At 40.2% G+C, this 25217-nt stretch overlaps 1 protein-coding gene across 2 annotated transcripts in view; it reads right to left on the reverse strand.

Moving 5' to 3' along the window:
* The window catches only part of scube1 (signal peptide, CUB domain, EGF-like 1), a 153640-nt gene that overhangs the window by 87972 nt on the left and 40451 nt on the right, over nucleotides 1–25217 (reverse strand). For both annotated transcript variants that reach the window (XM_042511140.2, XM_042511141.2), the window contains exon 4: nucleotides 14890–15024. In XM_042511140.2, the coding sequence (XP_042367074.1) occupies nucleotides 14890–15024 (135 nt within the window). The remainder of the gene's footprint in view (nucleotides 1–14889; nucleotides 15025–25217) is intronic.

A 25217-nucleotide genomic window follows, 5' to 3' on the forward strand; every position in this document is an offset into this window, starting at 1 on the left:
AATTTAGTTGACTATCACTAGTGTAGAGTGTCAGATTGGATTTAGGAACGCAGTGAGAGCCAGAGAGCTGGAACAGATAGAGTTATACCACGCCAAGTCTGCTTTGCTCCATGGCTGCCGTCGTGGAGACGAGAGGCAGTTGACAAAGGTGGGATCAAAGGAGGTCTGGAGAAATGTTGTTATCCTCAAAATTAACTGTTTTCAACTCGGTTTTCCAATAGTTGGGAACATGTATTTTCATGAAGATTTTTGTAGATACTCAGCTTTGACAGAATATGTGCATTTTTACTCTTTCAAGCCACCTTTTCAGTAGCTTTGATGGTTCAGATTTCACTAATATTATAATTATTATTTACTATAATTATATTTTTATCCATGTAACGTATTTGGAGTGAGTGGTTTTTTTTTTTGTCTGTGCGTGGAGCTCACTGAAACAAATTCCAACTGACTATGTCAATATGGTTATAAAGTATTGAATCTTGAGTCTTTAAGCAGCATGGGCACTTGTGTCCTCTGAGCAACAGCTACAACATCGAAGCTGCAGCGTTTACAAGGAAGCAAGAGAGCGGGCGAACCAGAGTTCACTATGTTACTTTAACAGAGTCCAGCTGCTCATGTTAAAGAGAGGAAAAACTTTTGGGGAACTGTTTGATTCACACAGCCCTTGTTAACTGAAGTAGCATGAGTACAAAGTCTGTGCATGTGCATGTGCATGTGCATGTGCATGTGCGCATGTGTGTGTGTGTGTGTGTGTGTGTGTGTGTGACGGGTTTCGGCTGAGGCAGATGTTAGTTTCCTGTAAAAGGCTAGGAATTAATGAGACACGAGGACGTTTACTTTATGTGTGTGTCTGTGTGTGTGTGTGTGTGTGTGTCCACTCCCCATGTTTCCTGTGTTTGCTACTGAGCAGCAGCTACACAGCAGGTCAGCTGCACGCCCTCGTATTAAACATTTCCACTGACCACAGACAAACTAAAAATACAGCGGAGGCAGCTTTGGGGGGAAAAAGAGCAGAACAGAGAGAGAGAGAGAGAGAAAAAAGTGGATTCCACCTTCTGCTCACAGGTAAATATCTCGTATTTACCTCAAAGAGAAGTTATTAAAGCTTGTTTTCAAAGTTTAAATCACATGCAGAAAAAATATTTAAACAAAGTATTTATAAAATGAAGGAAGAACTGGTGTTTGGGTAGGAAAGCACTAGTCACTTAGTCGTGCTCTGATAACCCAGTGTGTGTGTGTGTGTGTTTGTTTGGGTTTGTATGTGTGTTTGTGTGTGTGTGTGTGTGTGCATCTGTGTGTGTGTGTGTGTGTGTGTGCGTGTGTGTGTGTGTGTGATCGGCCTATAACGGACTGTCTTTTCAAGGAGAGTTCACGGTGAGGCCTTGGTCACACAGCAGGCAGCAGAGAGGCAAACACCTTCAGCTTCACAGCGTTCAAAGAGAATTCAGACAGAAGCACACACAGTCAACAACAACAACTAAAAATGGACAAGACTCCCAACATGTTGCTAAAACTATAGCAATAAACACCAAGATCTCATCTCTACACAGCAGAACCTGCAGGGGGGGCTGGGCTGAAGGGTGGTTGGTGGGGGGTACGAAACAAAAACAGAGACTCCGCAACTCCAAGGTTTCTCTGAGACACTCGGGACTGAACAAACATTGAACTTCTCCACTCTTTAGCCCGTGGGCTGAGTTTTAAAGCCAGAGTGAAGATACTGGTAAATATATAAATAACAGTCCACAGTTGAGCTGTGCGTAACAGCAACCTTGCTGAAGTGCTGCATCTTGCATGCTCGTGGTGTTCACACAGGCAGCGTTGTTGCTGTGACGCTGCTGCAGGGCTGCCTGCTGCTATGAGTACTTTATTTCCACATTTCTGAGCAAATATTCCAATCATTCATGAAGCTGTGCAAGCTCCTGCACTGTCAACAACACGGATGGACCATGGCCATCCCTTTATAACCACAGTGTATCCATCTTCTGATGGCTACTTCCAGCAAGATAACTGGACTGTGGAGGACTCAAACACCCTATCTTGTCAAAATGGACCAAAAGGTCAGAGGAATGTTTCCATCCATTCCATGAATCTATGCCACAAAGAATTAAGGCAGTTCTTAAGGCAAGAAAGGGTCTAACCTGGTACTCACAAGGCATACCTAATAAAGTGGCCAGTGAGTGTATACTAGATATGATATACATGATACAATCATGATAGATAATAAAATACGGAGCCAGTACTTCCACAATGCTTGTCAAAGAGAGAGAGAGAGACAAGCGCACACACACACAGACAGGCAGGCACACAGAGACACACAAGCAAGCAGGGATAGAGAGAGAAGGGGGGAGTTTCATGCTGTTAGGCCACCCCGCTGTTCTGCATATAACAAGCAATCACGGGAGGCGGAGACAGAGTGGTCTTGCCTCTGAGCTGGGATCAGAGGTAGTTACAGCGTCATAATAATGTCTGCTTAAAACATAAAGATGGAAAGATATGACCTTAGGCTGCACGGATGTAAAGTTTTGACACGTTTGTGTGTGCGACATGACGGAGGGACTTCGTTGTAGCCCATCTCTTTGTAAGGCAGCTATTGACAGGGCTCCCTGTGTGATTAGAAAGGAGCAGAGAAGAAGAATGGCTGGCGAACGGTGTAGAGAAATGTGCTCCTTGTGTGAGCGGCCAAGGCGACTGCTGAAGGGCGGCTGCACGACAATAAACTATCAGGGCGCTTTTGCGTCCAGTGCGGGGCACAGCGGCAAGGGGGGCAGCAATCTGAAAGTGCAGAGCAGCCTGTAAAAGTATAGACTGTAATTTGACTAACAGCATGAGAGCCAGCAAAACTTTGTTGAATGGCATGTTCTGCGTTATCTGGCTAAGTTTTACTTGGGAGGAAACATCTAAGTACTGGTTAGATAGAGGGAAGTTTACCACAGTTCTACCCACACTGTTCTGATACAAAGCTGGTTGAAAATTGGATAAGTATCCCTTTAACAAGTTGAGTGTCAATGTTCTCCAAAATTTCCACCACAATTTATCATCTCTCTAATCAACAATTGCCTTTTGTTCACACTGAGAAAAAAACTTTCAGGTTTTGTTTTTCAAAGAAATCCTACTGACTCTTGTTATTTCTGCTCAGCTTTTCTTACACTCACTTACTCGAACTTATGACCCTACACTATCACCTGCAGGGTTTTTGCATGGTAATATAATAATTATAATAATGTATAATAAAGTGAAATATTAAAGATTACATTTTTTGAAAGAATGACATGATTCCATGCACATTAGGCTTTATGAAAGAACCCTGCTGAGCATTTACAGCATGTGACAGAAACATGGAGCTCTAAGTGTTTCCGTGTATGACAGGTGAAGTGTTTCTGGCTTTGATGATGTTTGTAATTGATGATGATAACAGACAGAGCTCCCTGTACTTAAGAGTTCCCACATGCCCCGGGGCCGTGGTTTCAAAGCTCCCTCGTACCTCCAATTTCCTGCTTTGGTTTGTTTAAAGTGAGAATTCCTCCTTCATGAAGAGTTTGTGTGTGTCGACAACTGTGGGGCTGTGTGTGCATGAATACATGTCTATGCATCTGTGTCTATAGGTGTGCGCGTGCACGCGTGTGTGTGTATGTGCGCAGCAGCCACAGCCTCAGCCTGCTTCCTCTCCTCACACAACTCCAAATAAACGCACGCTGCTTCCATTGGTCCACTCCACTCTGTTTGTCTCTCTGTGTTTATTTTTCTCTTTCTCTCCCCCAACATTCACTACCCCCCCACCCCCATCCCCTGCTCCCACAATCCACTGCCTTCTCTGCCTCTCGCTCCCTCATAGCACCCTATGCATAGATACCGTGTGTAAGCTATGTCATTATTTCACATAACAGCAACGATTTGTGTTATGCTCCCCCCATTTGGCATTCAGAGTATATGCAGATGTACTAGATAACCACCCATTAACATAGTTTTAAGCAGTATTTGTCAACACTCATAACTCCTCCTGTGGGCACCCAGAAGTGGAGGCCATGGCAATGCTCGTTTTTCTCTGCCAAAATGTAGCTTAACTTTGGAGCTTAATTTACCCAACTCCCAACAAGCCAGCCTGACATGATTGGTTCCAACATATGCCAAAGGTCTAGTTTTGATACCAGTATATCACTCTACTTAATTAAATGAAACCATATTGTTTATAAATGCTACATATACATGGTGAGTGACTGACTGAGGGGAGCAGTGGGTGATTTTAGTGTAAGTGAGTAATGCCAAAAGGCACCTTGCGCATCCCTTGGAACACGGCTGGATGGTGTCAGCTGAAAATACGGCTGGACAGAACTGGTAGCATTGTTATTATACGCCAGCATATGGCTGGATGGCACCAGGCTTGTCCACATGACAGTGCATGGCGGTATCACTTGAGAACGTGGCTGGATGGAACCAGTTGTGCGCACATGAAACACAGGACGGTGTCAAGTTCAAACACTGCCAGTAATGACATATAGGTAGCACAGTCCGCACTCCAGGTAAAGAAGATTATCATTTTATTTTTTTTGGCGATTATTGCCTTTAATGGACAGGACAGTTTAAGCATGAAAGGGGGAGAGAGAGGACGACATGTCGCAAAGGGTCAAGGCCGGAATTGAACCCCCGACTGCTGCGGCGAGGATACACCCTCTGTATGTGGGGTGCCGCCCTATCCACTGAGGCACCAGGCGCCCCACTCCAGGTAGAGAAAAGTAGGTATAGGCGATATGGCTCAAAAGTTAAATCTCCCTCCCTTTTTTTTTACACCAAACTTAATTTATGATTTTAATCGATTTTTTCCCTCTTAAAAAAACATTCAGAGCATATGCAGATAGAACTACAAAAAACAAATTAGTTACTCAAAGCAAAAATGAACAAAAGTCAAACTGAAAAATGTAGAGGGCGTCAAGTCAGTATTGCAAAATGCACAGTTTTGCATGTTGTTCAGTTTTTCAGTTGAAACAGTAGAGTATTGAAAATTATCTATTCTGAAATCGTACAGCTGTTGTTCAACATTAGTTCAATGTTAACAAATAATGTTACTGGTTGTGTTGAAATAACTGGACCGTTGGTCTGTTGTAGTGGAGTCAAACCACATCCTCTCCAGCTCTCTGTGATCTTTTCATGTGTGTAGTTGTACAGATGAGGCAGGGCAGCTGGTAGCACATACCTGGGGTGGATTGTTTTCAGCATGTGGATAAAGCCAGTCTTTTCCACTGTTTATATGGGCATTGTATCTTTAGGAATATGCAGTGAGACTGTATCAGTAACAGCTTTGCAGGAGGTCACTTTCCTGTCATAGGGAACACAGCGGGACAATGATTACGCTAATGTCGGCTGCTTTTTACCAGCTGTTTATGGGCTGATGCAGCCTTGTGCATGCCAAGAGTTTGAGATGTTGAAATAAAATGGTCGAGCTGCTGTCTTTAGTTGCAACAGCCTTTAAACAAACTATCAGACTATTGATTGTTTGACACCTGATGCTGCAAAACCGAACCAGTTCCAAATGACTGAAGACTGAAGAGACTTCTTTGGGAACTTACTCTGCATTGTCATAAATACTTACTTAAATACTGTTGTGTGTGAGTGTGTATCTCTGGGAGGTCAGCGCGGGGGGGGGGCAGCTCACTATAAACTACAGAAGCCCAAAGAGAGCGGCAAAGGAAGTTAAAGGGAAAATCTAGATTTTCATTTATGAAAATCATTTAGTGTTTCATTTAGTGTTTAAAATATTTGCCATTGGCCCCTTGAAGTGATCGGATTCCACTGAGCAGCATGTCCCACAGTTAGCAGCACCTTCACTACCCACAAGTGTCTCGTAAGTGGCCTGCATGTTGGAGCACCAGCAGATCATTGCCTCCTTAACTGTAATCCCTACCATTACACACAGGCTTTCAGGAGCTGCCGATGGGCTATTTTCACCTCTGACAACTCGCCTGTAAATCACACGCAGCCAACACTGGGCTTGTACCCACGGGGCTGAGCAAAAAGAGAAGAAAACTGTAACGGGAGGGCATCAAAAAAATGCAACCAACATAAAAATGGGACATTTTTAACAGTATCAGGAATTCTTCTCTATTGTTTTCTGATCAAAATGGTTTATTTTCCCTACCCACAGTCCACTATTAAGAATCGCAGAGTCATCGTGTTCCACAGCTCGCAGACACTCCTGCGACCAAACACACTCTTGGAGCGCCAGGCATGGCGTCCGCATGAGATGGTGTTTAAAATTCCCAACTTACTGCCAACTCCAACTTTGCCAGGAACTTTGGTGTTGAGCTCAGAGAAGAATTTACAAGCGTATTGTTTTCACTCTGTTTTGGCGGGGCTACATTGTCCAACAGGCACAATTAATAAATCAGACAGAGAGAGAGACAGACCCGGTCAACTCGGAGGCATCAATTTGATATTTAATACTGCAACCAATCAAGCTCTGCACTGCTGCTGCAAATCACACACACTTTAATACAACACTCTTATTCAATGACCTACTCTACAATTATTGATGGCACAAACTCACCACTCATTTGTATCCTTTTCAAGGGCAGCAGGTAACCTTAAACGTATGCTGACAAGCCAGATCCTCCATTTTAGAGATCCCCAAATTTCTCAAAATGGAAAAGAGCTTCTTGATTCTACATGTGTGTCACTGTTGGGCCTGTGAGCCATACCTGACTCATGTGGTCATAGGCTGCCCACATCATGACAGATCAGGAACATTTGCTGTTTCCTGACTGGAGGAACTGGTGGTCCAGAGTCTTGGTTCTGGTCTGGGTGTGCTTCACACGAAGCTGTGAAGCCCAACAGAGTGGAAACACACCATAATGGAACAAACAATTGTTGCTAGGCTTTATTAGCCTCCAGGCGAGTGTCAGAGAGAAAGAAATGAGCCTCGAGCTGACACTTACCATATGCAAAGCAAGAATCCAATGCAAACTGTCTCTCACTGCCTTTCACAAACACATACACACAAAACACATGCCTATCAGACTGTAAGTTGAGCAGCTGGCTGTAGCCCAAAAACCCCTACTGTTACAGTCAGTACATTTACATGCACAGTTAAGCTGACTGTTCTTCTCAGTGTATACAAGCACTGGGGGAGAGTCTATTTATTGACGTAACTATGTCAGACCTTGCCCAATTTTCAGCTAGCTGCTTTTAGACCTTCTTCCAGTCGATCTATTACATTAGCATCTAACAGGTTGTGTTGGCAATAAGCAAGTTGCAAACATGTTGCATGTCGAACGTGTGAAAACACTGATAACTTTTCGGTGCTGTCGGGCCTACATTTTGTACATACTCTACGCTTTACTTGGTACCTTCCTTGTTTTAATTTCTTCCTTTCTAATTCTTCCTTTTTGCTTCTACAAATTTGTACAAAAGATTTTGTGAATACCTGTTCCACTTCTGGCTCAAAGCCCAGCACCGGGACTTTAGTGCATGTGTACAACGTTTAGGCCAATTCTGGTCTGACTGAAGCCCGGTATACATTGTGCAATTTTGAGCTGTCTCAGATGGCAGAAATGTGGCGAGTGTTGGATATTTGGGATGAGAATCTCTCTGTGTGACAGCTGTTACAACCCACGTCCACTAACCAGCCAACAGAAATGCAGCATGAAATGACACAGTGACCAGCGCGACACTGCTAAATGCTGATAGATGCTAATACTTACTTTGACCTCTCGTTGCAATACTGGAGTGCCAAGTTGCCTTTTTTCTCCACACATTCTCCTTCTCCTTTTCTCTAGATTTTTTCCTGACACACGTAAACACTGCTACAGCAAAGGCTCAATTTATTTTACATTTTTCTCTACCACGACAGTGGCGTAGATGAATGACGCACTCCAACAACCCTCTGTTCATGCGTGTTGACGTCGATGGACGTAGGTCGTAGCCTGCAATTCAGAAGGTGATGTCATTGCACAATCGGCACACATCAAACTTAATGTCGTACCCAAGTTTATTCAGATCCATGTCGCACAATGTGGCTTGCACTAAACTTATAAGATTGCAAAAATCTCACAGTGTGCAGGGGGCTTGAGGTGTATCTAAGAAAGAGTAAATCAACCCCAACCGCATTATCTAGGTGTGTTAGTCCGACGTCAAAAAATTTCATTTAGAGCGATTTCAGTTAGACTAACATGTTTACATGTATTTTAAAAGTCCACCTTTAGTTGGACTAAGACAATAATTTGACGTTATCTAACATCATGTAAACATACAGATTAGGGCTGTCAAATGCTTAGTTTTTTAAATTGCGATTAATCACAGAGTATGTATAATTAATCACAATTAATCACATTTCTTAATCATCTTTTTTCATTTCCATTATTTTGCATTTCAAAATAGTTTTGAAGTCCATTTTTACAAATTAAAGCAGTTCTTACCATATCGTCTTGACAAGGAATCAAAGGAATCAACAGCAAAGAACCGCATGGGCCTAGCATAAAGTGGGCATGTCTGTAAAGGGGAGGCTCATGGGTAATCATAGAACCCATTTTCATTCAGCTATTCTTAGGTCAGAGGTCAAAGACCCCTGTAAAATGGCCATGCTGTTTTTCAATCGCCAAAATTTAACCTAACTTTGGAGCATCATTCCACCCCCCTACTAAGAAGCTAACGTGACATGACATGGAAGGTCTTCTAGTGCTCGCTGGTGATAAGTGGGATTAGAAAAAATGAATGTGTTAATCACAGGCCTTAATCGCATTGCGATTACCTTAATCGCATTGCGATTAACACATTAACACTGACAGCACCAGTGCTGAGTCAGGGTAAATATGGCACGTCAATGTGACCAGCAGACCACATGTCTATATTGCAAAATGAAGACGGGAGAGAAGCGGGCTATGAAAGGGAAGATGGAAAGAAATGTGCAGGGAGATTCCTGTGGGACACCGGGATGCTGCTGCTATTCCTGTGCAGGAGGAGGAGAGGACACAAGTGTGTGATTGAGGATGTGTGGGCGGGGTAGGGGCTGTGAGCCCGCGGTTAGAGGCTCAGAACAGCCTGCCAGAGCCGGGCAACGGAAATATACCACAAGCATCTTCACTGCCTGTTTACTGTGAACATCCCTCTGACAGAAGCCAGAGTAACACGTCGGCACAGTGACTGCTTTGATCTGCAACAGTGATGCCCAACCTACAACCAGCGGGCTAAATCTGGCCCCGGACATTGTGCCTTGTGACCCCCCCAACCACTTCCTAATTCACAATAAAAATAAAGTGATTCCAATTGGGAATTGCTTTTGTACTTTTAGTATACATCAGGTGCCAGAGTGCATAAACAACCATGAGTGGAGGATCCCACACACCCCCCAACAGAGGTCCTAGTTAAGACCTTAATGTCCTACAACCTACGAAACATGCTAAAATCCTAGAGATGTCCTAAAATTCTACAAACATCAAAAATTCCTTGAGTGTCCTAAAATCTGAGAAATGTCCTAAAACCCTAGAACATCCTAAAATCCTGATAATGTCCTAAAATCCTAAAGATGTCCTATAGAAATGTCCTAAAATCCGAAAGATGTCCGATATAAATGTCCTAAAATTCTGGAAAATCCTAGAAACATCCTAAAGTCCTTGAAATGTCTTAAAATCTTACAAACATCCCAAAATTCTAGAAATGTCCTAAAACCTGATAAATGTCCTAAATCTTACAAATGTCATAAAATCCTACAAATGTCCTCACATCCTAGAAATGTGATAAAATCCTAGAAATGTGATAAAATTCTACAAATGTCCTAAAATCTGAGAAATGTCCTTAAAATTCTCCAAATTCCTCAAAACATGTATGGGGTTGTTGCGACTGGCCCCCGGCCTCCTGTCTATTTGCAAAAGTGGCCCCCAAGCAAAACAAATCAGTTTCCCTGATATAGAGATTTTGTTTATTTGTTGTTGTTTTTTTACATCAACATATGTTTATTAATAGAAACACTTTTTGCCTTCGTTTTAAAGAATAAGGAATGTTTTTTTGTTTGTTTTTTTTGTTTTTTTAAGGGGAATTAGTCCATGAAACTCAGTAAATCAATTTGCATTTGAGTAATTTGTAGATTAATTCTGTGGTGCAACTTTCCTAATCCACTACAGAAAATTGCTGTTGGGAACAGTTTGAAGGAGAGAGGGGAGAAGGGAAAGGGAGATATATTCACATGCTGGTTTGAGGGGTTTCCAGTCAGCAAACACACGTCTATTTCTGCGTCTCTTTCACCTCGCTCTCTCAATGTGTCCACAGAGAATCCTCTAACATCCCAACACTGGCTCCTAACACGCCTTCACATTGACCACAGGAGTACTGTGAGCACACAGGGGAGAGAGGGAGATGAGAAAGGAGAGGTCACTCTCTATTTGATCTCTCTCTCCTCCGCCTCCTCAGTCTTCATTCCTCTGTGTCTCCTTTCTTGCAAAGATGACAGATGACTGTCCTCTCCTCTGTCTTTGAACTGCCACACTGTCCCCATTCACATCAGCATGCATGTGAGCATTGTACAGAGAGAATGTGTGTGTGAGTGGACAGTGATCAGCACTCCTTTAGTACCCCTCCCCGCCACACACTGAGCCCATAAATTTTAAGAAATCTAACGCCACCGCATGATGTCAGTGCCCTCAAGTCCCACATCTTCTTGTGATCTAGAAAGCCTGACACAGGATCAGTAAAGAGAGGGGATGGAAATGACAGGAGATCAGAAGCTGAAGGAGGATCAACATGTAAGTGATCAAACCATGGTACAGTTCTCTGAATAGTATCATGCTCAGATTGAGTTGAATTTGTTTCACCTCCGTCTGTCTCTCACTCAGACACAGAAAGTCTATCCTGCACCTGTTTACTATGCATTTTAACCCTTAGGGACTGTTTGGTGAATTTCAAGTGCCTTTCATTCTTCATTTTTAATATTTTGGGCTGTGTTCATGCACATGACGTAAAGTTTGGCAAGATTGTGTATTTTAGTTTAATCTGTGAATTTCAAGCTCAGCTCCTACAATAAGTCTAAAATACACCATAGAAACTAAATTGTTACATTCAGACTGTTAAGGTCAAAAAAAGTTCAATTTAAACCCATTCAAACTGACATTTTGATCCCACAGCCATCAAAGCATAAAAACATGCATTGTATTATTTTCTGGGTGTCATTCTGGGCTTTTGCCTAGGAATTTGACATTTTTACTATTTTCCATTTGATGACATCATTTTTTTAACCATATTTAGCATATTGAGAAAATACATGCTTTGTCCACAAGTTGCACTTTCATAATCAATGTTGCTGCTAATCACTGACATATCCCAGGCTGTCATCATTAAAAAAAATCTACTTAGAATCTAATTTGCATATAGTATATTGAAAATAATTCTTTGTGTGTGTGTGTGTGTCTTTCATCTAAAAACTTTGTGGCATCATGACAAAAACCTGGCATTTAAATGGTTAAAATTCTGAAAATTAATGAATATTTGATATTTATGATTTGGACTGATGTTGGTTAAATATTTACTTAATGAAAGTAGAAAATCATATCGATATATAATATTTTTAAAGCTTAATTTTGACAAGCTTTAATTTTAAAGCCAGCCCTAAGGGTTCATTTCTGCCAGCTATGTGGGATTAGAAGGTCCTGTTAAGTATAAAAAACTAAGGGGCACCTGGTGGCTCAGTGGATAGAGCAGCGCCCCACGTATAGAGGCTGTGTCCTTACTGCAGTGGCCACAGGTTTGAATCTGGCCTCGGTCCTTTTCTGCATGTCTCCCCCTCTCTCGCTCCCCCTTTCACACTTACACTATCCTGTCAATTAAAGGCAATAAAGGCCCAAAAAAAAATCTTTTAAAAAAAGTATAAATGATACCTTCAAATGGAGATTTTTTTTCTTTTTAACAGTCATAAGTGTGTAATAAAGTATAAAACTGATTATTTCACTGCCTGAACAAAGCTGTGCAAAAGCCATTGTGACTGTCTGATTATCTTAACATGCTTTCGTAGGAACCCTTTCAGTCAAAACCCCAAATGCTGACTTGATGATGGTGCTACAGGAAAAGTCAGTTGTGAAGTAAAATCATAGATCTGTACCTTAAGATCTGCACCAAAAACAGACAGGCAAAGGGCACTTATCTAGCTCTCATTGAGGGTGAAAGGTTGTTCCCAAATAGTACATTAGTCAGAGGGAAATGTAGATTTGTGTGGCTACATGAGACCCTCAGGGAGACCCTTTGAAATCACACAGAGTATCTGCAGCTGCTCCAGGAGCTTCACCTGAATTACGGTTCGTTTATGGCTTATTTTGACAATCTGCTGTCAATCATCAAGTCTAAATACAGTTGGAAAGATGTAAAAAGCAGCTTAGGCTGCAATTTCTTCAGATATGGGTTGCAGCTTAACAAGAGCAATGTTGAGAGTGAGCTACCATTAGCTGAGCATAAACCTGTCATCTCTAGCGCAGAGGGCCCACCTCTCAGTCCATCTGACTGGACAATTAGAAAAAATGTAATTCATTTATTTGTGGTGGGTCGCTACAATCAAATCATCCACCACTACCAACTGATTTTATGTTTTTGAGGCTGAACTGCTCATTAGGAGCGCTGCTGTAATATGAACACCATGCAGTTGTGCAATGCATCACACAATCGAGTGTAGAGTATACTCTGGGCACAGACAGAGCAGTAAAACACCAGGTGCAGTTAAAGTGAAACTTGTGCTAGATCACTGGCATTGACTCGCCTCTGCAGCAGTTGCTCATTTCATGCATCAATCTGATCAGATCAGCTCTGGCGAGACTGACAGATAAATTATCCATCCTGCAACTCAAACTCCACAACCTGCTGCTGAGGAAAGGAGCATATGAAGAGTTCCATCGTTACAGCCCTCACAGACCCACAATAATGTTCAAATTTACGAAGGGGACACTGAATGATAAAAAACATGGGGAATTTCAGCTACAGCCACACACATTTTACAGTTCTATGGTAAACACTGAACACCAGTGACATCAGGCGCTTTGCACGCTGATGTTTTTTCAACCCAAGGCATTCAAGGCACTCTTGCAAGAATTCAAGGTGCATAAAGCAAAATAATGCAGGCAGCTCAGAAATGCAAAAGCAGCAAACAAAACGCTTATTAGAATAGATTATTAACACTTTCCACACCACTATGGAGATTTTCTGTCATTTACAACACAACACTTCAGTGATGACATTCAATCAATTGGTGTTTTCACTGTTAAACTGTAGAAGGCACTGTTAGGGTTATTGTGCAATAAAACAACATTTCCATGTCCCAAAACAAACTAACAAGATGATACCAGGGTCACAGGAAGAGAGAACTACTAACTGCCCAACTTTTTTGCTATTTAGCAGCTTTTCAAACCCTCTCAGTGACATTATTTTTAAAAAGACACAATAAGCAACTTATTCAGATCATAAGTGAACCTGGGGAAAAATATACTGTCATTTATTCAATTTCTTTCAGTGTTGTTTTTTTGATGACAATGCACAAATGTAGGTGCTGATAAAAGGAATGGAAGAAGCCAGAATAATATGTTTTTTGTGAAGAAAAACTGAAGATCTGTCCTTTTTTTGATTTATTAATTTCTATATATTAAAAACATAAAATATGCTGGAGTCTTGAAAGACTGTAAAATATGACCAAAAACACTTGCACTAGCTGGCAAATGAATAATTATACTCTGGCGATGAAAGCATTAAAGACACACTTGGGCTGTTAAAGCGCTCCATCTCATCAGGCCCTTGAGGTTCCAACAGGCATAGATGGATTACTGACTGGGCCTAGAGAAGGCACAAGGGCCTATGGGGTCGTGGGGCCAATGGTCCAGAGACATTGTTTAAAGTAACTGACACAAAAAGAGACAAACAACAACCACAAATGATGCAGCGTCTTGAAGATCTGTCAGTCTGGGTGTTGATATGCAGGAGGAGTGGAGGCCTTTTACATGGCTGCCCTCATGTTTACCGACAGAAACAAAGGCTGCTCTAGCTTTCAACACGCACTGTTGCTAAAAAAATGTTGGCGGTCAGATGGCAACCACCACACACTCTTTCTACTCACAGTGGATTTATTCTTTCATTGAGATTTTATCTGCTGAGCTCTCTTTTGTCAGGATGAATGGTTGCAAGACATGTTAGTCCAGAGGAGGCACTCAGCTTAGCTAGAGATATGACATGAATTCGTATTAATGATTTAAAAAATGAATTTAAAAAAATGGAAACGCGGAAAACATTATTCATTACTTCTCTGTATCTTAGTAGGGCTGTATCACATGATGCATACTTTATTTATTTATCTGTTTATTTATCTGTTTATTCATTCATTCATTTATTCATTCATTTATTTTTATTCTTTTTTCTTATTTTTTTTTAGTTTTTTTAATTTTTTAATTTAACCTGTCTTTCATTCGCCTGACATTTCTGTTTTGTGATGTTGTCAGCAGTTATTGGCTGATGTATACTAGTAAGCTGTGTTGAAAATGTATAAATACAATTGGTCAAAACAAAATGAAAATAAAGAAAGAAATATCGCGCCTGAAAAAGTACCTAACAATCAAACTTTTAACACTAAACCTCACTGACTGCATTGAATTGTCTTGTGTCTTTTCAGTCAGACACTATGGCACAAACAGCTCTTTCTTCATATTTGCACCAGTGAAAACTGGTCTGCGTTTCTTTCCACCTTTCTTTAACAAATGTCACACTCTCGGGTCATTCTAGCAAACTGATCCATTTCCCCGTAAACCCAAACATTTTGGGGAATCTAATCCCTGTGTTTAGTTAAATATTGAGCAATGAGCATCGAGCAGCTTTATGTAGCCCTGAACTAAAGCCCATGCTCTCTCCAAGCTCTCCCTGTCCTCTGTGTCTCTGCTCCAGTCTTACCATCAGAGCGGTGGATGCAGGTATGCTGGTTGTCGCTGAGGAAGAAGCCCTCTGTGCACAGACACTCATAACTCCCCATGGTGTTGACGCACACTTGCTGGCATCCGCCGTTGTTGTCCACACACTCGTCCACATCTGTCAGGATGGAGAGACACGCAGAGAGAGAGATAAAGTCAGCCGTGGCAGCCAATTAGGCTTCATAAACAAACATGTGTCAGTGAGAGTTCATGTGCCGGGAAATGTCTGATGAGAGGGATGACACCGGAGTCAGGAATGTGAGGGCCACGTGTGTGCGCCTAACAGGCAGCTGATGCTGGAAGTGAATCAAACCGCTGTCACTCGGTCGTTCTGAGGGTCTGACAACATTAGCATCTACAGTGTGTATAAGTGTTTAAGTATAATATGTGCATGTAGTGGTGTGCACGGGTGCGTTTATAGGGCCCCACTGTGCCACTGAAAGGCCAGTAAATTTCCAAATGGGGCATTTTGATGAGGCTGAAGTTAACTGCAAACATGTAACACCCTTGACTGACTTTAACAGGGATCAGACTGGGCTGCCCGTGTGTGTGTGTGTGTGTGGACCCTGTGCCTTACTGGGATGACTTGCCATTGTGTTTAGTCTGAGGTTCTGAGGTTGACCTACCAGACAGTGCAGACAGGTTACACAAATATAAACATACTGTGGAGAAGAAGACAGAAAAGACAGAGACAAAAAGACACATAGCTGCTGTAAGTCAGGAATACCGCCAAAAGTTGAATTGCCTCAGTGTACCAGTCAAGCTGCACTTTATATCCATGTGTGTGAAAACATGAATGCTGCACACACATCTTTCCCCCTGTAGCACAGAAGATCTCTACAATCAGTACAGTTTACAGATTAGTGTCACCAATTCAGTATCTGACCAAATGTCTCCCCTTCTCTTCCTGAGATATGATGTTGAGTAATGGACAGAAATGTGTTTTTTGCAGAACATTATGGGTCAAGGTGAAGTTGACCTTTTTTTGGACATAAAATGTCAGCACTTAATAATTTTATCCAAGTATGCATTTGTGTGAAATTAGTTTTTAACTAGGGCCAAAAATATCTTTTATGAGGTCACAGTGACCTTGACCTTTAACCTTTGACAGCCAAATTCTAATTAGAACATTCTTGAGGTAACTCCTTCAAGTTCTTCTTCTGCCGTGCCAATGACATGCCGATATTATCATGCATCCCTGCTGTTTGGGTGGCAGCTGCTGCTGCAGGAGTGTGAGCTCCATGCCGGGGAGCCTGTGTGCACACACACAGTGACAGGGCTAACTGTCAGCATTACACGGCTAATGATAACTCATGGTTATTAAGGGGTTAACAACAGAGTTGAAGTGTTTCGGTGTTGGTGGGAATTTGTTGGGACAAGTTGCTGTGTTAGCGTGTGCTAACCGGGCAGCCATCGAGGTGATAAAGTGACAGCAATCAGTGCTAATACAGTGGGGAGTTGGGATCGTCCAGAATTAGACCACCTCCACTAAAAAGGATTGCATGCAGGTACTGTTTGATTGGAGGAATTTCGGTATGACTTGATATTGCATTATTTCAGCCAGTACAACAGATCTGTATGTGAAACTCTCTTCAGACTCTGTCTCCTCAATTACTGACACTTACTGTGAGCTTTTCATTTGTGGCTTTTCTTGGAAACTCAGGGTGGTGGTGGGCTTATTAAACCCCAGCAGAGTGGACAGAGTCTTTAAGCATTAACAGTGTGCGAAGAGAGGGAATATTTTATAATCATGTTAACCTCGGTGGTAAAAAAGAGGAGGAAATAGGCAGGAGAGGAGAATAAGACAAGTCTTTTGCTCATTATCTACCCTCAGTTCACACCAGATTCTCCTGCTTGAGAGCCATTCCAAGACGTGACATCCACAAGACAGCAAGCCACATAAATTCCTCCTATACTCATCTCTTTCTCTCCGCTGAAGTAACCCATACAGTCCGTTTCCATGCACAGTTAAATGGAGCTAAGGTTATAGCTGGAATAGGCCATTAAGTTAGACTTCACAGTATACGAGCACCGGGGGAGAATCCATTTATTGACAGAGGTCCGACTCCAAAATGGCAGATGAAAATATGCCACTCTTTCAGCTAGTTACTATTGTACCTTCTTCCGATTGACCTACAACGTCACTTACCAAACAAGGTAGCAAGTGGCAAACGGGTTGCATGTCAAATGGTGCCGACAATGATAACTCCAGGTCAGGTCAGGTTTCTTTGTTTGTACCCATAGGTAGATTTGTTTTGCAGTATTAAGTGCAAGACATCCATTAACACAGTTTTCAAACACCATAGACAACATACAAATTGAAATATGACAAGAAGCTAAAAGAGAAAAAACAACTCAAGTAGCCCAGTGCTAATCAAAATGTTAAATATGCAATAAATACCAATAAAAAGACTACACTACAACACCAAACTAGCACTATGAATAAATAAATACAGGCTCCAAAATGATCTTTGTGAAATATCATGTAAGCATACTGACTGGCATCCCTATTCCAAACTGAACTGAACCAGGCTGCATGGTGGAGACAAGTCATTTAAAACAAGACGTTCATTTAAAGCAGCTAGATGTTAGATCTGGGCATAATCTTAGTCGAAAACATTCCAAACATGAACTAACCCTATCAACAGAGTGTGAAGAAATAACGTCTTTGATGTATTCTATGTATTGAATTGCAGAAATATCCACTGATAAGCAGCCAGGGACGGGCTGTCCCTTCTGTAATAATAGTAAGACACTGTGGCCTCTCGTGAGCCGCAGGACAATATGAAGTCAATCTGGCCGGGGCATAGAGTCAATTGATACAGTGTAGAGGTTACAGTCTCACCTCTTGGAAAGAAGCAACGTTCTGCAGCAAAGAAAAGAAACGATGTAGAAGAAGCAAAACTAGAGTAAATATCTGTGTGGCTTTCTAATGCTCGAGACAGCTTCTTGAGACTAAAAAGATGCGGTTTGATGTTGAACTCACGTTTCTTTTAGACTGGTGTGTAACATCTAATACAATACAATATTTGCTGAAACATATCTTTAGTGTAACTAATGTCAACACAAACTGTAGGCTTTCAGTTCATAAACTTTTCAGATGGCATGATGTGACTGTTTTCTTGTTCCTGTGGCATTGCTAAAACTGAGCTCAGTAAGTTATAAAGTAAACTACACACAAACCCCACACGTGAAGATCAGAAGACAGCAGCCTGAATTTAAGCAACTGTATTCTTGCTTTGCTGTCAGTTATGAGTTGCCTTTATTTATGACTGATGACTGTAAGTTGTGGTTGCACTGACACAGTAGTAGACCAGCTGAAATAATGTCAAGCAGTTCACCTTATTGTAACCTTTCAGCATTGCTGTTATGAGATAAGGCCTTTAAGAGGCAGGAAGGACAAAAACAAAGGACAGAGAGACAGTGCAGGGATGACCAGACACTGCTGGAGTTACTGTATGCTTCTGTTCAAGTTTCTGCCAAACAGCTGCTGACTCTATTGTCCCTTTTTACTCTGAGGTGTGTCTCTGTACCAGCTACTACCACCTACCAACAACACAATAACACAACTCTTCCACTTAGTTCATGCTTTGACTCGGCCGTCAGGTCGGAGTGTCTGGACTGAAATCGAGTCATTCAGGGGTTGCTGTGTGATTTTAGCTAAGTCCACTCGCATGGAGTAAATGAAACTCTATAAGCATTCAGGAGTTCAAGTTTACTTTAATTCAGCCCATCCTGGACACAGGCGCACCAACAGGTTCCAAAATTCCACTGTTCCCAGACCATTTTGATTTAAGGATTATGGTCAGTGTGATTTATACTCACGCCCCACTTAATTTACCCATATCCAAGATTCCAACCTTACCAAACCCCAGGAATCACCAAATTATAATTCCATATAATTTCCCACTTTGCAGACATGTTTAGGATCAAATCCTGGTGTCTGCAAAGCCACCCACTGATCCTTTTAGAGCGCTAATCATTTTCACTCAGTGTACCCAGATGGAGCATGAATGAGAGCTGAAAGCTGTCTTCATTGTGTCCTGGACTCATAAACCTCTAGTTCGTGGGTAAATATACTGCTGAATCAGTGCTGCACAAGTCGGCGTGTCCTCGCTGCACTCTGGGCTTTGTTTTCATTTCACTTCCTAATGCTGCTTTAAGCAAAGCTCATGGTTTAAACCCATATCATTAATATGACTGATGCTTTTCATTTTCAGGCTGGATGGGGGACAGATAGAGAGACAGAAAGAGAGAGAGAGAGAAAGAAAGAAGAAATGTAGCCATCTCACTGTCCAATTGATCTCTTCCAATATTTCCACATAAACACAGGCCACGGGGCTGTTTTGCAAGTTTCACCAGAGCCCCTCTGTTGTGTTTGATTGTGCTTATGTAAACTTGTGCAAGATTTTGTTTAGACACAATGAGGATGTGCTTGACATATCGAAGGGGGGGCTGAAGAGAGATGAAGAGAGGAAAAAGGAGAGAGATTGGGTGAACAGCAAGGGTGGAGAGGCTCGAGGAGGGATGGACTTATAATACCTATAGTAATACCTATAATACATTTTTTAGCCCCTTAACCCTGTGAAACCTGGATCAACATAACTTATCAAACTCTGAGCTAATTGGCTTGCCTTTTTAATGGGAAAAGGGCAATGAGTAACTGGGCAAGTAGTATTCCACAAATTGCAGAAATTAGTAGATTTTGAAAATTCTATTGTCAAAAAGGTAGTGAACAATGTCCTGAAAACTACATTTATAATTATCTTGATTATATATTTAAAAGAAATTTACAAGGTTATAAATATATATATATATATATATAGTATTTTTTTGTTACAATTTTCCAGGTAATTTCCTTGTTTTTGTTGTTTTTGTTTTCTTTCTTCATATTTATTTATTTAATTATTTATTCACACAAATTTTTAGGTACTCCTGTACTTTTTATATTTTTCTATTTTGCTATTTTGGGTTATATTACCTGTACTTTTTCCTTGCACATCTTCATAAGTTGCTTTGTTTTTTGTAAAAAAAAAAAAAAATGAAGCCAATTTGCTCAAGGTTAAAAGGCTTAGCCAGTGAGATGCAAGGACATGCCATCACAAAATACTGTCCATCTCCACCTAAGCAGCAATCAAACATTGATCTTAATAAGTCTGCATCAAGTTTAAAACAAAAAAACTGAAAAAGTAAGAGATATATTAAAAGAAGCAACCATTGTGAAGTTTTCCAGACCTCTCTCCATGCTGCTTTCTATTATTTACTTACCTGTTCTCTATGATTTTCAATGTGATGATGCTCAACTTGACACACCAAAAACAAGCCACACAGTCACAGAAAGGCATACTTGTTTGCTGTAGAGCTTTGTACGCACCTCTGCTCTACTGGTATTGTAAAAGGGGTCTACAGCCTAATTTCAGTAAACTAAAAAGTTTGATGATGAGGCAGGGGACCGTGAGGAACAAAATACCTTTGTGATTTCTACATACCCTGGTATACCGTAATTCAGTGATACTGTACAAGTCGAGTATATACAATATTTAGAAGATTTTTGCTGCTTTACTTTGGTGTCAGTCAGCCTTTTCATTTTAAAGCCACCAGACTCCACTGCCAAAAACAGTAATTTACTTCACAAAACACGGAAGTTGCTGGTCTACTGCTGCCTTCGTCAGTTAGTGTGTAAGGTCGGGCAGTTAAAAATATTTTAATTTGGCGTCCACTAACTGACTTTTTTTAGGTGGCTGAAATATGTTTTGTTGTGGCCCAGCCCACAACAGTATATTGCTTCCGTGCTGGCAGATTTGTCTTACAAAAGATACTAGCAAACCAACACCATACATAAAATAAACACAGCAGAAAGCAGACCACTGTTTAACTCTACAGTATATCTTTAAACGTCACAGTTATGGCTGAAAATGACAACAGAAAAAAAACAAAAACATTTCCTTAACTGAAATCAGCTGCCAGTTGACTGTCCGGAAGTGATTATTATTGTTAGTGCAATGTCACAATAATTTGGACTTCTTTACTGTTTTTACTTCTGAAACAAAAAAATGTGTAAAGGAAACCACAACATTCCCATAGTTACTCTTGGAGACATCTTTCATAATTCACTGTCTATGAACTGTTTTGTTCTTAATTTATGATTTTAATCATGTGATATTGTGACTTTTTCCTTGCAAATCTACAAGTTAAATCACATAATATCACTACTTTTTTTCTAAATAAATTTAATCTTGTAATATTTACCCTTTTTCCTATAAATTTACAACTTTAAATTTCATATCAAGACTTTTTTTTCTCCCAGATTTACAACTTATTTTTTTTTTATATTACAGCTGTTCTCACAAAATCTTTTTTTTCCAATATGGCCCTTGTTCTTCTTAGGCGTTGTTCTAAAGTTTTCCTGTTTCCTAGGGCAGTGTTTCAAATAGTAACAAAAAGAGACAATATTTTAAAAAAGACTGAAACTTTGGAATATAGCTTTTATGGCTGACGCTTCAGTTGAACACATTTTAGCACAGAGGGTGGACTATGGATTTTGCTGATTATCACTTTCATTAGTAAGGTCAATGTGTGATGGTTGGTATGAAAATGAGGAATGTTTACATCAAGCAAAACCTGTGTCAGTGTTCATATAGCCGCCTGACATTCTTACAGGCAGCTTTGCAGAAATTGAGTATCAGTCCTTTAATTTGTCTAACCTTTTACCCCTTATTTTAAAAACAAATCATGAGTGTGAATTTGACAGCTCTATGTGAGCTTTTCAAACTTTGCCTCAGTTTGTGTGCCCCCTCCCTGCACCTCCGCACCGTCCCCCGCCTCCTGTCTGTTACATGTTGGACCTCTGTGTGACACTGCGATTGCTGACTCCCCGCCGTGCAGCCACCTCTCAGATCTCGCCATGGAATGAAAAGGACGCGTCGGAAGGAAAATAAACTCAAACGCAGCAGACATCCACAGAGGGCAGTGAAGCATTGACACATTGAGCCCAGCTGTGTCCACAGCGAAAGCAAATAAATAAAGTCAAAATCAAAAGGAAGCGGACAGGACCGCTCTTTAATCAGACTACAATTAGGCAATCTTAAATCAATTAGTGCCCTAACATGTTGACACAGTGCATCTGGGAGATGATGGAGTGACTTCCTGGCCGCTCACGCAAACTGATTGCTTTTTTTTTTTTCAACACTGCAATTTTCTAAAGTGTAGTTTGTCATCTGAGGCTCATTCCCAACACCACAGGGTTCTGAGGTTTGTCAATATCATGCTTTAGGTCTATTAAAAGCCACAAAGTCTTTATTGTTTTTCACTGGCAGCCCCAGAGCCTGTGAGAAAAATAAGAAAGAAATTGAGTGTGAACGTTGATGAAGAAACAAACAAGTCGGACAAAAATGTTGTTTTCGAATGCAGCTGTTGCACTGTAAAATCTGACAAGTGAATTTTACCTTATAAACTAGGAAACTGATTTAAGTACATATAACTATTAGTCTTTGTTTCAGTTCCGTTTTTATCTAATTTATATCTAATTTTTTGTTAAGTTGTTGCAACTTAAAAATTACATTTTAAATGAAGTCAATCTTTGCCATATATTACTTTGTAGATAAATAATCCTGGAAACCAATTGCCTTGAAAAAGGAAAATAATATAACTATTTATCTTAGTTTATGTTTTCTTTATATCTAATTATTAAGTTTACTTAAATTTAGTTATATTTACTTAAAAGTGTAAAATTGTGACAACTTCAATATGAGTTTAGGTTTAATTAAATCAGTCTTTCTAAGTTTTGCCAACTTCAGTAAACCAAGTTTACTGTGCTATATATCTGTATTGTGCTGGTTGCAAACAAATCAATCATAGTTGTGTTTTATTAAACATGTTGTAAAATCTGACAAGTTGATTTTACTTTAAAAAGAAATCTAGAAAACTGATTGCCTTAAAAAAATGTGAGTAAATGAAAGCAAATATAGCCATTAGTCATACATTGTGTTTACCTCATATCTAACTGTAAGTTTACTTAATTTATATTTTACATAAAATTAATATTAATAATAATTAAACTTGAAGAGTTTAATTAAATCAATCTTTCTAAGTTTGAGCAAAATCATAGAACCAAGTTTAGAATCCTATATATCTGTATTCTGCTGGTTGCCAACTAGTCAGTCATATTTGTATATTGTTAAACATGTTACACTGTAATATCTGACAAACTGATTTTTCTTACAAAAAATCTTGCAAGTTAATATAACTATTAGCCTTTATTTGTGCTGACTTTATATCTAGCTTTTATGTTTACTTAAACTTAAAGTTATATCTACTCAATTTGAAGTGAAGCTGTTGACACTCAAAATGGCAAGTTTATAAAATCAATCTTTCTAAGTTTTAGCAAATGCACTAAACCAAGCGTACTGTGCCATATATTTGTATTCTGCTGCTTGCAAATTAGTCAGTCATATTTGTATTTTTTAAAACATGTTAACAAAACTTGCAGATCTCTATTTTGTCATGATAAGTTAAGTCAGACTAACTTGGTTTACTGAAGTAGCTAACAGTTGACAGGGTTACAAGGTTATTCCACTTGTCATTTTGAAGTTGTAACAACTTAGGTAAATACAACTAAATTTTGAATAAACTTACCAATAAGATATAAAGTAAACAGAAATTCAGATTAATAGTTACACTAACTTTCCTTTTGCAAGGCAATCAGTTTCAAAGATTATTTTAAGTAGGAACCTTTCAGATTTTACAGTGTGCATTTTAACACTGCAGTTTGCTCTGTTTCAGAAGTTATGCTTGTTTCCTTTCCAACTGCACTGAGCTCCAAGGTTTCCCTGTCAAACTATGGGACCTGGACCCAAAAGCATACAACAAATGTCCTCTGAGGATAAATTCCCAGCTATGATTAATGAGTCATAAAGCAGACTGTTAGTAGGTCCTACATAACCAGTCAGGAAAGACATATGATTTTAATTTACAGCATCTTTGAACTCAACGCCACTGACTCAAGCCACAGTGCTAATGTACGATGTTATGACAGCTCGTCACACGAGAGACGAGATACTTTCTGTCTGTGGATGTACACAGGCTGCCATTATTAATTGTGTGTGCGCATGTATAAAAGAGATGAGAGAGGGAGCGAGTGCGGTCGTGCGTGCCCTCATTCATACAGTAAATCTCCTGCTGAATGAGACACTTGAGAGTGAGACACTATAACAAACACTGAGGTCCTTGTTGACGGGTGGCGCGAAGACGAAGGTTGGAGCTGCGCTTAAACTGCGGTTTGACAATAGGCCGACATGTCAGTCTCTGAAAGTTCTGTTTGTATGGTTACCATGCATCGCAGGGTGCTATTTAGCTCTGCAGTTAGTGATGACAGTAAACATAAAGCATCAGAGAGGCTGGTGACGATGTGGTGTCCATGAGTCAATACACAGGAACGCATTACCCAATGTGCAGCATCGTGTATCTGCTCAAAGTGGGCTAAATATAGATCTGACATAACCCACATCATATACCTGAAATACAAGCTAATCCTCTGAACAGCACCTCTATCTGCAAGCAATGCCTTATTATTATTAATGTTATTGTTTTTATGAGGTTTGAAATGTGAAATCCAACTTTTTTTTAATTCCAAAATGAGACTGCTGGCCACATAACACAGAGTCCTTTTCATAGTATGAGTCAGTGCAACACCTTTGCTTGTCTGTTTTTGAAATATTGACTGTCTGGTGCACTTCAGGAAGCTTTTTCTTCACAGCAAACTGAGACCATGCAACAAGTGAGCATTCAGGTAGGAAAACAAGCAATCCTGAACCGAGTCAAATAATAATTATCAAAAAATAGAATATATTCCACCATGTGAAATCAATTAATTTGCATATAGAAATGTATATTGCCTTATCTAGAACCTGCCATTATATATCCTCACACACCAGTCAAGCTGCACTCACAGTTTATGTGTTTTTATCATGTCAGTGAACACATGGAAGCTTCACACACTTTCCACAGAAGATGTCTATAATCAGCACAGTTTACAGATTAGAGTTACCAATTCAGTATCTGACAAAATGTCTCCCTTTCTGTTCCTATTTATGAAGCTGAGTAATGAACAGAAAAGTATTTTTGCAGAACATTATGTAGTCACAGTGAATTTGACATTCGACCCTTTCGGATATAAAATGTCTTCATTTCATCGTATGATCCTATGAGACATTTGTGTGAAATTCTGTCATAATAAGCATATGAATTCTTAAGTTATGGCCAAAACCATATCATGTGAGGTAACAGTGACCTTGACCTTTGACAACTAAATTC

This window comes from Plectropomus leopardus, chromosome 22, assembly GCF_026936395.1.
Source record: "Plectropomus leopardus strain MGB_pleo_1.0 chromosome 22, ASM2693639v1, whole genome shotgun sequence".
Lineage (NCBI taxonomy): Eukaryota > Metazoa > Chordata > Actinopteri > Perciformes > Serranidae > Plectropomus > Plectropomus leopardus.